The 12,748-nt window shown below is 58.7% G+C and overlaps 1 protein-coding gene across 3 annotated transcripts; it reads right to left on the reverse strand.

Annotated features, from left to right (window-relative positions):
* Positions 1–423: 423 nt before the first annotated feature.
* LDLRAD1 (low density lipoprotein receptor class A domain containing 1) lies at positions 424–10,987 on the reverse strand. 3 transcript variants are annotated; one of them, XM_045799490.2, is made up of 6 exons: positions 10,881–10,987; positions 10,292–10,343; positions 7,761–7,886; positions 5,775–5,912; positions 3,885–4,013; positions 424–2,250 (listed from the first exon to the last, which is right to left on the reverse strand). In XM_045799490.2, the coding sequence occupies exons 1-6, from the start codon at positions 10,899–10,901 to the stop codon at positions 2,216–2,218; spliced, it is 501 nt and encodes a 166-aa protein (XP_045655446.2). In that variant the 5' UTR covers positions 10,902–10,987; the 3' UTR covers positions 424–2,215. The 3 variants fall into 3 exon arrangements, with proteins under 3 accessions (XP_045655446.2, XP_045655445.2, XP_045655444.2); XM_045799489.2 differs by lacking the exon at positions 424–2,250 and adding an exon at positions 2,398–2,708; XM_045799488.2 differs by lacking the exons at positions 424–2,250; positions 3,885–4,013 and adding an exon at positions 5,126–5,635.
* Between the last annotated feature and the right edge of the window lie 1,761 nt (positions 10,988–12,748).

Genomic DNA, 12,748 nt, shown 5'->3' on the forward strand with positions numbered 1-12,748 from the left:
GGCGACCAGTGGCCCTGGTGCCTCTGGCCCATAGAGGCCCCTGAAGAAGCCCAGGACTGGAGGACCGCTGGGGCCAGTGGCCTCTCCCCGGTAGGGCCCATCCGGGGCACCAGCAGGAAGCGCTTTCCTGGCGGGAACCGGGCACTCTCCTGCTGCCCGAACCACTGAGGCTGAGCGGTAGGAGCACAGCCTCCTCCCAGCAACCCCGTTTTCAACAACCAGCGCTCCGGGCATGGGGAACGTGCTCCATCCAGTGCCTCTGGACCTTTTCTTGTTCTTTAGGGACCGGCTCAACCCTCTCTTGCCCTGGAGACTGGCATCCATAGGAGAAGGCGCGCCCAGGGAGCGAGGACTGGTGCTCCTTCTCAGGTCTGGACTCCTCCACCACCCCCTTCCCCTCTTCCCTCCCCTCCCTCTGCTCCCTGAGGTCCCTGTGTTCCACCAGTAAGTAGCCCTTGACTACCCCCTCTGCCCACTTGGTCCGGGTGCCGGCTTCTCTTTCTTAGACTAGTGTCATGAAAGGTCATTGTAGGTCCGGAATGCTTCCTTGCCTATCGCCCCTGATGACGCCCATGGCCTTAGGAGGAAGTGTGACAGGCTGTGCCCTGCAGGATCACACCCCTGTTCGCCTCCTCACCTCATCTCCTACTGTCTCCTACCCCCAGCAGATGCTTTGGCCACTCTGGCCTGCTGGGCATTCCTGGGGTGAGCTATACCTGGTCACACCCCATACCTGCATTCACACTGGCCCCTCAGTGGGGAATGCCCTTCTCCTCCACCTCTACGGCTGGAAATTCTACCCTCCGGAGCCAGCCCAAGGCTTCAGAACTGAGGTGTCCCGAGCGAGCCCCAAGTGCCTCACTTGGGCTGCGTTTGGAGGGAAGCTTAGTCAAGGGTGACTGTCCCTCAGCCAGGATCCCTGAGGCACCTTGTCTCAGGAGCTGGTCCACAGGTCATCAGGCTCAGGGACGGGATTGTGTCCTCGCTCCCCTCAGTGGCCTCAGCCCAGCATTTCCCGCTGCCCCACCCATCCTCTATGTGTGAGGGGCCTCCTCCACGAGCCCCCGTGCTCCTGGTGTGCTGGGATCCAGGTCTCTTCACCCCTGGGTGCCTGGCATTGCCTTGGCCCAGAGCGGGTGCACGGAGGCTGCTCAGTGAGGAAAAGAATGAACTCAACGGTTTCTCAGATGCCCACGTTCAGTTCAAAACTCACAAAGAACTGCTATATAAAACCAATTTTATGAATTTTCGATGGGGATACATCTGTCTTCCTCAATGGGAACTCTCCTGTTGGCCAGATTCCAAATTCCAAGTCTCTCTTTTGGAAGAGGGGTGGGCCACATTCTGACCTTCAAATTACCTTTTTATTTTTATTTTTTAAAGATTTATTTCTTTGAGGGGGAGGGGGAGGGGCAGAGGGAGAGAGAGACTCCCAAGCTGACTCCACGCTCAGCTCAGAGCCCAGCGCAGGCCTCAATCTCACCACCCTGAGATCATGGCCTGAGTCGAAATCAAGAGTCGGATGCTCAACCCACCCAGGCACCCCCAAATTACCTTTTTAAAATACCCCACAGAGATTCTGTCCCTGGCCAAGGTATGATTCCATTGAGAGCAGAAAATGCTTCGGAGCTGGGACACCAGAGACGGTGCTCGAGTTTCAGTTCCAGCACTGACTTTGCTAGATGACCTGGGCAAGTCGTTTCTTCCTCTGGGCCTCAGTTTCCTCAACTGTTTAATGGGGACACCCATCTTTGCCTGTCTGGCTATTGTGAAGCCGGAAAGTATTCAGAGAAACGACTCATTCACTCGGGCTTCCAGGACCAAAATACAATCCTTCCCTCAGGAAATCTGGGCTGGTTGGCTGGGCAGCTGGGCACGGGGTGGGGGTGGGGGGGTGGCAGAGGGAAGAATGGGACAGACAGAAGGGCAGGGGGGGCTCCTCAAGCTGCTCTTTCTCCTGAACGTCATTCTCCAGCTCCGAGCCTCCCGGGTTGGCTTCCCACGGGCAGGATGGCGGGTACCCTGCCTCGTGTGCCATCTCCTGTGACCGGTCAGCCGGGCCTGCCAGGATCACCGAGGGGAGAAAAATGCGAAGGCTTCATGTGGGCCCAGCAATGTCTGTCTTAGGCACCCAAGGGGGCAGAAAGTGGCATCCACTTCACATACGTGTGCCGTCCGTAAGAGCTGAACTCCTCGGCTTGGCTTTATCTTCTTTCTAAGGGGTGACAGGGTCAGGATCTGCGAGCCTGTCTGGGGGCAGAGGAACAGATTTCTGCTGTGTGGCCCAGAGACATGCCTAAAATCATGAAAGCGGATCGCCTTCATTTGTGTCCAGGAGCGGTCTGACCTGGTAGTGAGCCCCTGCCCCCGGAGGCATTCAAGGAGAGGCTGAACAACTTGAAAGCAGGAGGGGCAATTCTTATTCAGAGACAATGGTGCGCGATCCCACTAGATGATCTGGAAGCCTCCTTGCTGCCCTCATGTTCTTGCATTTGATGCTTCGATGAAGGCTTACTGGAGCCTTTCGAACCGGCCTCCCACTCTGGCCTGGGGGGCCGCTCAGGGTCCAGGACAGGAGTACTCATCAGACCAGTCGGAGCAGTGCTGCGTGTGGTCGCGGCAGAGGCTCCTGGGGACGCAGCCGCAGTACCCGAAGACAGTCGAGGGGCAGGGCCACCAGCCCGGGCCACAGGGCGGGCATGCCGTCACTGCGGGCACAGCAGAGGAGCAGCTGCTGCGTGCCGGAGCTCCCCTGGCTCCCCACAGCCCCACCCCGTCAGACACGGCTGGGCGGTATTCCTTATTCCCCTGTGGCAGAGAGAACCTAGTCTCCCCAGATCACAGGCTGTGTGGCCGCAAGCAAGTCTCTCACCCTGTCTGGGTCTCGGTTTCCTCATCGGCTCAAGATTGTTATTAAGGGAGATAAGCAAAGGACAGGCACACGGTCAGTGTTGGGATGTTAATGGGAGCATATGTTCTGCCCCAGCCCCATCCTCCCTCCCTCACCCTGACTCAGCCACACCAGCCTCCCCGAGGATGCCTCACAGACTTCCCTCCTCTGCCCTGCACCCCGGGCCTCTAGTGTGCTTCCCTGCATGCTCAGCTTCTGCCTGCTGAAACCTGTCCACTCTCTAAGGCCTGCTTGAATACCGCCTCTTCTGAGAAGTCTCCCTTGGTTCTTACCTGCACCCCTATCCCACCGAAATACCCCTCTCTAGGTCCCCAGCAAGTCCTTTTGGCCTCAGCACGATGTTAGTCCTGGGGGTAGGACACATGTTTGACTTCTGACTACCCCCCAGCAGAAGCTGGCCCAGGCCCAGCCACTACCAGTGCTCGGCACATGTTTGCTGATTGAACAATGGGGAAGAAATTGAAAGGACAGTCTGGGGCAGTGAAAGAGTTCCAGACTTGGAGTCAGGAGGCCTGGGCTTACATCCCTGCTCCTTTGCTATCACTTCTTCTATGAAGTCCCTTCTCTGCTCTGGCCTCAGTTTACCTACCTAGAAGTTTGGGGCCAGTGATTCCTGCCCTGCTTTCCTAACAGGGTGGTTGGGAGGTGCAGAGGAGAGGGGGGAAACTCATGCTGAAATCCCACTTCGGCCTTATGTACTCCTTGCATGACCCCCCCCCCCGGGCCCATTTCCTCATCTGTGCCCTTGAAGGTAGGGACCCCACCACAGAAGAGTAAGCCTCCAGAAGAAGCTACTTGGAGTGGTAGTGAGCACTCCACCACTGGAGGCATTCAAGCAGGGGTGGAGAACTTCTTCATGGTATGCAAGAAGGGGAGGCAGGAGAAACCTCTGAGAGTCTCTGGTCAAGCTCTGCCCTTTGGCCACTGCCTGGCCCCCAGCCCCAGCCTAGCCTATGCCCAGACCCCTCCCTACCTGGGCTCAATTCATCTGAGCAGTCCCCGCAGTTGTTGGCCCCATCACACTTTTGGTCTGAGTAGATCCAGAAAGACGGGTCTCCACAGCGGGCCACGAGGAAGCTGGGGAGGTTCTGGGGCATATCCCCTACAGTGGGACAGATGAAGCAGGGGGACATCCACACGTGGCCTCCAGACGTCTATCTGGAGTTGGATTGTCCTGGCCACCCTCGCTGTTGCCAAACTCAGGCTCATGAGGGTAAGGGCACAGGAGAAGGTTTCCTGGGGAGGAGGTCAAGTCAAGGGGAGGAGTATTCTTTCCCTGTCTGCCCAACAAGATGGCCAGAGAGAGGCATCTCCCTCGTTCATTCCCGGCTTAGCTCTGGGGCACGCCCGCCTCACACCATTGCTTGCACTATTCCTGCCTCTAGCAATGTCCTTTCTGACACCTCTCCAAACACTTCCAAGGCCAAACTCAAGTTCCTTCATCCCCAGGAAACCTCCTCCAACAGGAACGTAACCAGAACAAACGTGAAGACTTGCGCTTGGGTGCCAGAATGTAGAGGATGTGGGTTCACGTACTTTGTGAGAGGGGGAGTCAGAGCACCGTTCTCGAGTGGGTTCTGTGTTAGGCAGCGGTGTGAAGGGGCTACCAAAAATGAACACAAACACAAACTCAGGCCACATGAGGCCTTTGGGAGGGGAAAAGCCTTTCTTTGTCCTTTGGACTAGCCAGGGCCGGCCAGAAATGTTACAGATGCTTCTGGAGCCTGACCAAGGAGGGGGACAAGGGCAGCTGGTATGTGTCCTATGGTGTGCTGGTGGAGTGGAGAAAACCAGCCATGAGGGGGATGACTGTAGGAGCGTGGAGTGTGGCCCTCGGAAGAGGACAGTCACGGCGGGCAAGAAAACAATCTTCAAACCCGTGCCGTGCCGCCATCATGGGAGAGAGATTCAAATGTGGTTCAGATGAGGGAACAGAGTTGGAACCAATCAAGGATGCTACAGCGGGGAGCTCTAAACTCAGTCCAAGGAAGACATTTCCATGGAAACGATGTGATGAAGGAGGGGAGCAGCTGCCTCAGGCTGTGGTGAGCCTCCCATCCCAGGAGTATGCAAGGAGAGGCTAGGTGGCCTCTACTGGGTTTGTTGGGAGAGGATTTGGGGATGAGCTCTGACATGGACTAGATGACCTTTGACGTCTCTTCTAGTCTAGAGGGTCCATGATGCAGTGAGCCTTTCCCTATCCATTCCCCCTCCCCACCCGCTCCAGCTCACCAGACTGTCCCTCCTACACGGAAAGCGCCTAGGCCCCGTAGCCATGGCTCTCCTCTCCTGGGCACTGTCAGGTCTCTAAGGTCTGGGACTCGTTCATTCACTCATTTATTCATTCGCTTGTTCCATCATCCATTCAGGAAATCTTCCCAGATACTCCTCTGCCAGGCACAGAGGCCCCCAGGTCAAGCAGACCAGGCCAGCCCTTGAGGGGTTCACAGTCAGATGGGGCTGGCAAATGTGCCAGTGTGAGTCGGGCTGGGACACAGGGAAGCAGGGGGGCTATGGGAGCCCAGAGGAGGGACCTTAACCTACTGTGAGAGGGCAGGCTTCCCGGTGGAGTGAAGCCTTGAACTCTGCCTTGAAAGATGGGTACAGGTTCTCTGGGAGTGGAGATGCGCAGGGTGAAGGCCTTCCCAGCGTGGGCACGGACGTGTGCCTGTGCCTGGGGGGTGAGGACACGTGTTCCTCGCTGAGGGGCCGTGCAGCACACGCCTGGGGACGGGAAGGCGCCCGGTCTGTTTGGGGACGCTAGAGCGTTAGTGTGGCTGCAGGGAGAACTGGAGCTGGGGGCAACCGTGACCAGGCCCTGGAGGGGCCCCGTGGGGCAGGGCAGGCCTAAGCAGGTACTCACGGCACATGGCCTCGTCCTCATCCTCGCCGTGGGCACAGGTGCGGACGCCGTCACAGACCCTGCTGGCGGGGATGCAGCTCCTCCGGTCGTGGCACAGGAAGCCCGTCCTGTTCGTCGCTGTCACACAGGTCTGCGCCCCTGAGTTGGCCGGGGGAGACCTCAGAGGGTCAAGAGTGGTGCCACAAGGGCATCCCAAGTTCCCGCAACTCAGCCCCACGCTGAGCCGGCCCGAGGGGCTGGGGCCGGCAGGAGGATACTGGGCTGGGTGGCGACGGAGAGGAGGTCCAAGCCCCCACTCTACCGTTTGCCAGCTGTGTGACCTTGGGCCGATGACTCGACTTCTCTGGGGCTCAGATTCCTTGTTTGTACAATGGGACCAAAGCACACACCCTATGGGACTGCTGAGGAGATTAGATACAAGCTCTCGTCTGGATGACCCTAGAACACAGAAGGTGCAGAGCAACTCACGGCTCCCTCCTTTACTGAGAGCTTTCTGACGGTCTCTCAGAAGCGCCTGAGGACAGGGCTCTAGTCAACGAAGTGGTTTTGATGGTGGAGCTCCTGGTGCCGGGTCAGGTTGTCGGAAGCAATCTATTGGGGCTGGCTGGGGACCATGGTGCCACCGTCCCTGACATCTGGGGACAACTTCACGGGCTGCAGAGCACTTTGCCATTTGTATTCTATTGTTTCTCCAAAAAGCTCTGTGAAGTGTCATCTTTAGCCCCGCTTTATAGATGAGAAAAGTAAGGCTCAGAGAGGTGCCAGGCCCAGTCACACAGCTGATAGCCGGGCCCGCTGCCCGTGCTCTTTCCCGAGGCTGGGGCTGGCTCCCCAGTGTCCAGGCATGGTGGGCAGCTGAGAATCTTCCCTTCCATCCGGGAGATGGCCCCCCAGCCGTGCATGTGTGTATATACACGTGCATGCCGGCTGGAACGGGCTCGGGTCTGCGCATGTGTGTTTGGGCACCCATGAACCGCCTCTCACCTCCCGGAGAAGCCTCGGCTAGTGCGGGGGGCTGAGTCTCAGAGACATTCCCACTGTCACACATACATACACACACTGACACGCATGCACACACACAGATGTGTGCACACACACTGACACGCAGACACACATGTGTACACATGGGCACATGAGTGCAATTCCTCACATGTCCACTTCTACTCGGTGCCCATGTTCTTGCACAGTGGTGTAAGGTACTGTGGATTTTACCCCTTCCCCCCTGTCCCCTTCTAGCCCCCCCCTTGCTACAGAGCCATCTCTCAGAAATGACACCCCACCCCCAGCTGAAGCCCTGCCCATGGCGCTCTGGATGGCGACCCGTCCCCAGTACACACTTTGAGGCCCTAGGCACCCGCCCTGCCCACTGCTCGGGCCCTCGGAGCCCACCGGCCTCCTGCTGTCCCCTTCTCCTCACGTTTCCTCCCACCCCCAGGACTCTGCACCTGGTGTCCCCTGTGCCCGGGAGGCTTTTCCTGCCACCCCCTCCACTAACCATTTCCCACCTTTTCTTCATGGCCCCGCTCCCTTTCACTTCTCAAGCTGCCCACCCGACTCCCAGCCCGGGTCAGAGCCCCTGTTCCAGACTCGCAGAGCCCCATCAACACCGCCTTAATGGGCTCCTTTGATTAATGTCCATGAATCTCCGAACTATATCTCCGTGAGGCAGGGCTGCAGGTCTGCACCAGACACGGCCCTGTCCTCGGTGCTGGAGGCAGACGCATAGTTGGACGGCACCACCCAGGAAATGCGGGGGCCGTGGGGCCCAAGGCTCGTGGCCCAGCCCAGGGGTCAGGGAAGGGTTCCTGAGGAAGGTGACGTCAGAGCTGGTCCTCTCAATAACTCATATCCCAGATGTGCAAATGGCAGCTCAGAGTCCTGTATGTGTCCATCATGGAGAAGCCAGCCACGTTAGGGCTTCTCATCACTCTGCCGTCCCCAGCCCCTCCTAGCCAGTCCGGCCCACCCTCTCTGGACCACACTGACCTGGTGTGCGCGGTGGGAGTCCAAGGATGGCGACCAGGGCGATCAGGGCTGCGAGAGTCACCAGCAGGAGCAGCAAGAAGGCCGAGAGGCAGGCACCCTGGCGCGAGCAGCAGAGGGGACCGCAGCCTACGTGTGGGGTGGGAAACCAGTGGCGGATCCCCCTTGCCTGCCCAGGCCACCCCCACCTGCAGGGCTGGGGGCAGGGAGGGCTCCTTGGTGGAGGGGGCTCCGGAGGCTGCCATGATGCTCCTGGTCCTGTCTGTGGGCCCACCTCCACCAAGCGCCCGTCCCCCGCCCCGGCCAGTGGCTGGTGAGCACCAGTTGAGATGAGCGTTCGGGTCTCTGCTCCACAGCCCGCATCCCGCTGTCCTCTTTGGAGGACTTCTCCTTGGGAGGCTGGGAGAATCGGACACCTGTTTAGTGAGCCGCTGCCTGGGGAAAAGCTAACGCAGGCCCTTCGTAGCGATTACTTCCATTTTTCAAAAACCTTTATTTTATAGTTGAGGAAACTGAGGCTCAGGGAGGAAAAGGTCCAGGTCACCTCGCGCAGAGCTGGGACGCGAGTCGAAGCCAAAACCTGGGCCCTTTGAACGATGCCAACGGACCGTCCCTTCTGGAACCAGCCAGGATGCTGGTTGGACTCTGAGCTGGACCACACTGAGAAGGCACTTTACTTCTCTATGCCTGTTTCCTCACGTGGAAAAGGGGGGGTCATAATATCGACCTTAGGGTTGTTGAGAGGTTAAACTAAGCTAGGTAACCGTGGTTGGCACATAGTGCTCTAAAGGTTTTAGCTATTATTCGTGTTTATTGAGGACCTACTATGTGCCTGGCTGTATCCTAAGCACCGTGGAAATAACAATGAGAGGAGACGTCTGCTCCTTTAACTTACCTTGCTCCTTTAATTTTTGCCTGCTCGCAAAAATAATGAAAGAAAGCTTTATGAAGGACCTATGAGGCATCATGCTGTGCAGAGGACAGAAGGACAGTCACAGCGCTGGTCCCTACCCCCTGGACGCTTGCTGTTGCCCTTAGAGGACAAGGCATGGACGGGGAAAGGGAGAGTGTGGGCGCCACTGCTGTCTTCGTTTATCTTAGAGGAAGGGGCGGCCGGGTCTCAGGCGTCTGTGGGTCTCCAGGGTCCGGCCCAGAGGCAGGGCCCCCAGTAGGTGTTTTGTGACTACCGTGACCCAGATATCCAGGAGACATGGGAAGGCGCCCAGTTCAGGTGAGTCCAGGGCAGTCCCTCCGATCCGCTCCCGTGTGCAGAGCTGCCCTCTCTGCTTGGCTGCCCGGCAGACCCGCACCTGGACACCAGCAGCTCCGTCCCGGTGCGAGTGTCAAGAAAGCGTGAGCGAGATGCCACGGGTGCCGGAAGGAGGGGTGTCGCAGCGCGGGCGGGATTTCCAGAGGCAGGGGAGGGAGGGTGCCGGGGAAGCGAAGGCCTGGCGCCAGGCGCGTGGGGGACTGAGCTGGAAACCCCCCCCCCCCCACGGTGCCGGTCGGTGGCTCCCTGGTCCTCACGGGCAGACAGAGGGCCGGCTCAGGTAACCCGGGAGACGGCGCGGGCATTCCCGCAGCAGCTGCTCCAGTGTGCGCAGCGCAGGCTGTGGGCGGGGTGTCCCAGGAGGGACCTGAGACGGGACTGGCGGCGCCAGGGCACTTCGGAGCTCAGAGGCCCTTGGGCGCCGGCCCTCCCTGGACAGATGGGGGAAGGGGGCCATTTGCGCCCGACCACACCCAGCAGGAGCCGGACTGGGAAATCAAGGAGAGCGCCCGCGGAGCAAGGAACGAAGGCACAGGGCTTTGCCAGCGTGGAACCCCGACTTGAATTTGAACTCCATCCACCTCTCCCACCTCCCAGCTGTGCGGGATCCCAGTTTGGCCAAGCTCCCCAAACTCCCTGAGCCTCAGCTGCCTCATCTGTTATTGTCCCCAAACAGGACCCCTTCTCAGAGCCGTCCTGGGATTAAAAGAGGCCACACGCTGCCAGGCACAGACTAGGGCAGGGTGGGGGGTGATCCTTTATAGCTATTATTATTGTTATCTACCTCTGGTTCTGTTCCTTATGGACAAATGTGGACCACGACAGGGCATACAGTAGATGCTCAATAAATGTGCGTGAAGGCAGAGCGGGCTGTCCTAGGTGCATGGTGAGTCAGTGGCACACTGCAGGTGGTAACTAAGAATGTGTGACCCTGCCTACTTTATACCGCAGAGGTCCAGAGAATGGCCCAGGGCACCCACTGAGTCAGGGATTTGGCTCCGGGGCTCTTTAGGTCACTGTGGGCACCGTATGTGGTGCAGGGTGTGCGGCTGGCAGCACGAATGGGCACTCAACAAATGCATGGAGAGAAAGAACAGGCCTCTTAAGCAGTGACTGCCAGCCCGGCGGCCGGGAAGCTGGGAGCAGACGATGTCAGTGTGGGGCAGAAGTCTGAGGGACACTGGGGGCCTTAGGGAGCCCTGTTCATGCCTCTGTGGCAGCGGCCCAGCCTCCAGGAGCCCCACCTGGGAGCTCCGTCCTTTACCTTCCCCTCCGGGCAGGCCTTTGGCTCCAGCAGCATTGTCATTGCCGTCTCCCTGCCCAAGAGAACAGAGTGAGGGGTGCGCTTAGGTGGGCTGAGGGCCAGCCTCTGGGAGCCAGACGGAAGGGGCTTTCAAAAGAGTCAAGGAGAGCCTTGCGTGGGATCATGGGCTCCACACATGCCGGTTTGCTGAGCGTCTCAACCCCATCACGCCCGCTTCGTGATTCCACCCCTTCGCCTGGACCGTGCCCTCTCCCCGCAATGCCCTTCTCCTCACTGTCCGCTTGGCAAACATTCATCCTTCAAACGTGCTCAGGCTCGTCCTTGGAGGGGCTTTCCTTGATGCCCCCTCCCGTAATGCTGACTGCTCCCTCCCCTGGCCTCCTGTCCACCTGGCTCCTCTGTCCCCCTTCCAGCGCTCACCACCCGGACTGTGCTGCTGGTTCACCTGCTGGGACCCCTACAACCTTGGAGGGAGCCTCCAGAGCAAGGGAGACCTGGGCCACCTCAGTGCCTCCCCTCTTTACCTAAGCCCACTCTTCACCCCGGGATTGGTTCCCCCAGGCCCGGAGCCATTTAAATCAGCTCTTACCTGGGGGAAGATTTTGTTCATGTCTCCGGCCTCCAACTGCCAGCTCCAGCCGCCTGGCACTGGGCCCCGTGCAGAGAACTCAGCACAGGTTCCTGCCCCGTCTCCAGGGGCAGCCTGGCGGAGGGAGGACGTGAGGCCTGGCCTGGCCACACCCTCCCTGCGGACAGTCCCCTCCCAGCACCAGCCTGGCCCTTCCCTCTGCCCTCTGATGGAACACTCCAAGGTTGGAATCCTCGGGCCCACATTACCGACAAAGAGCCTGAGGTTCAGAGAGGAAGAAACTGCCCCCAGGTCACACAGTAGGGAGGGGGAAGCAGCGTTCGGACCTGCATTTTTCCTCCCCATCAGTAGTGAGACTGGGGGATCTCAGGCCCCTCAGCTGCATGAAGATCCAGGCAGAAATATCCAGAATTAATGTCCTAGTGGCTAAAAAACAGGAATCATTTTCTTATTGTTCTATTCAATTTAATAGGTAATCTATGTGGAGGGAATATGCCTTTTCCACTAAGATGATAAAGCAAATAAAAATTTAAATTATTTTCTTTTCAGAAGTGGCCAGGTGCCTTTTCATCTTTCAGGAGGTGGTGCCCGTGATGGGGGAGGGCGGGCGGGTTGCTCCCCTGTATAACCCTTGCTGCCCACCCCACAGGCTACAGCCTCATCCCACTGCTGAGGAGACCAAGGCCCTGGGAGCCCAAGGGACTGGGTGGGGGACCACAGGAGGAGAGGTGTCCACCTCAGAACTGAGCGCGGGGCCTCCAGGGAGGGTCCCTCTGCAGCCTGCCTCTGAGGCCAGGAGTTGTCTACCCTGTGACTGGCCTTCTGTGTCGCGTTGGGATATGAACTACTGGATCCGCTGAGGTGGGGGCGGGATGGGTCGATGCAGGAGCAGCCGTCCCCCCACCCCCACCCCAGGCAGCAGCCCTGGGAAGAGCTCAACCCTCGGCCGAGAGAACGGGTTCTTCCCAGGGCCCTGCCGCTGGCGCAGGGGTGGGCAAGTTCCTCTCCTTCTGTGAGCCTTGATTCCCTCGTCCATAAAATGGAAGTCTTAGACTAGATGAAGGGGGCGTCTTGGGGACTCCTATAATCGGACCATAAGAGCAGATTGGGAGTAGGTTTAATTGGGAGTGATCCCTCGAAATGCCCGCTGGGGTGTGAGGGACGTGAGATCGGGAAGGGAAGGACCCCATAACAGGCATGGGATCAAGCACATTCCCGTGATGCCCACATGGAACCTTCTCCTGCCAAGGAATTCGAGGAGCCAGGGGAGAAGACACGCCTCCGAATTACCCCACCTGAAGGTGAGGGCACGGGGGTATCTGCTTGCCAACTCTTTCTAGTCACCGGCTGAGAACCGCCGGCGGCATTACCTGCGGGCTCCGCTGGCCTGTCGTAGGCGAAGAGCTGCCAGTGTCGGCAGAGGCAAGACGGGCTGATGTGCCCTGAAGTGGAACGGGTTGAGGAGTGTGGGCAGGACAGCCCCAGCATCTGCCAAAGATGCTACCTAGATTTCAGCTTGTACGTTAGCGGCAATCGATGGAACACGGGGTTCGGGATTCTGAGATCAGGACTCGGGGTTTTGTGATTGACTAGAGATGTCTACCATGGGTTCCCTTGGGCAACCCTGCTGAGCTGCCTTGGCCTTGGCTGGGGCGTGCTCGAGCCACAGCCAGGTACACTTCTAGCAAGAGCGGGACCTTTGGTGCTGATAGTCCTAAGGGTCCCCCACCGCTAGCTCTGTGACCTCTGAGCTATAACCTCTCTGAGCTTCAGCTTTCTCTTCTGCTCTCTAAACTTCTTTTCTGTTCGTTCCTGGAGAAAGGCGGTGCCCCAATAAAAGGCCCTCTCTGTTCTCCCTCACTCAATAC

This window comes from Ursus americanus, chromosome 12, assembly GCF_024610735.1.
Source record: "Ursus americanus isolate L20-20 chromosome 12, mUrsAme1.1.p, whole genome shotgun sequence".
Taxonomy (NCBI): domain Eukaryota; kingdom Metazoa; phylum Chordata; class Mammalia; order Carnivora; family Ursidae; genus Ursus; species Ursus americanus.

Bases quoted from the DNA above. Each gene is read 5' to 3' on its own strand.
- LDLRAD1 (XM_045799488.2), bottom strand. From the start codon at position 10,901: ATGAACAAAATCTTCCCCCAG. The intron at 10,344-10,880 runs GTAAGAGCTGAT...TCTCTTGGGCAG, and splicing joins TGAACAAAATCTTCCCCCAG to GGAGACGGCAATGACAATGC. The intron at 7,887-10,291 runs GTAAAGGACGGA...CCCCACACGTAG, and splicing joins AGGCCTGCCCGGAGGGGAAG to GCTGCGGTCCCCTCTGCTGC.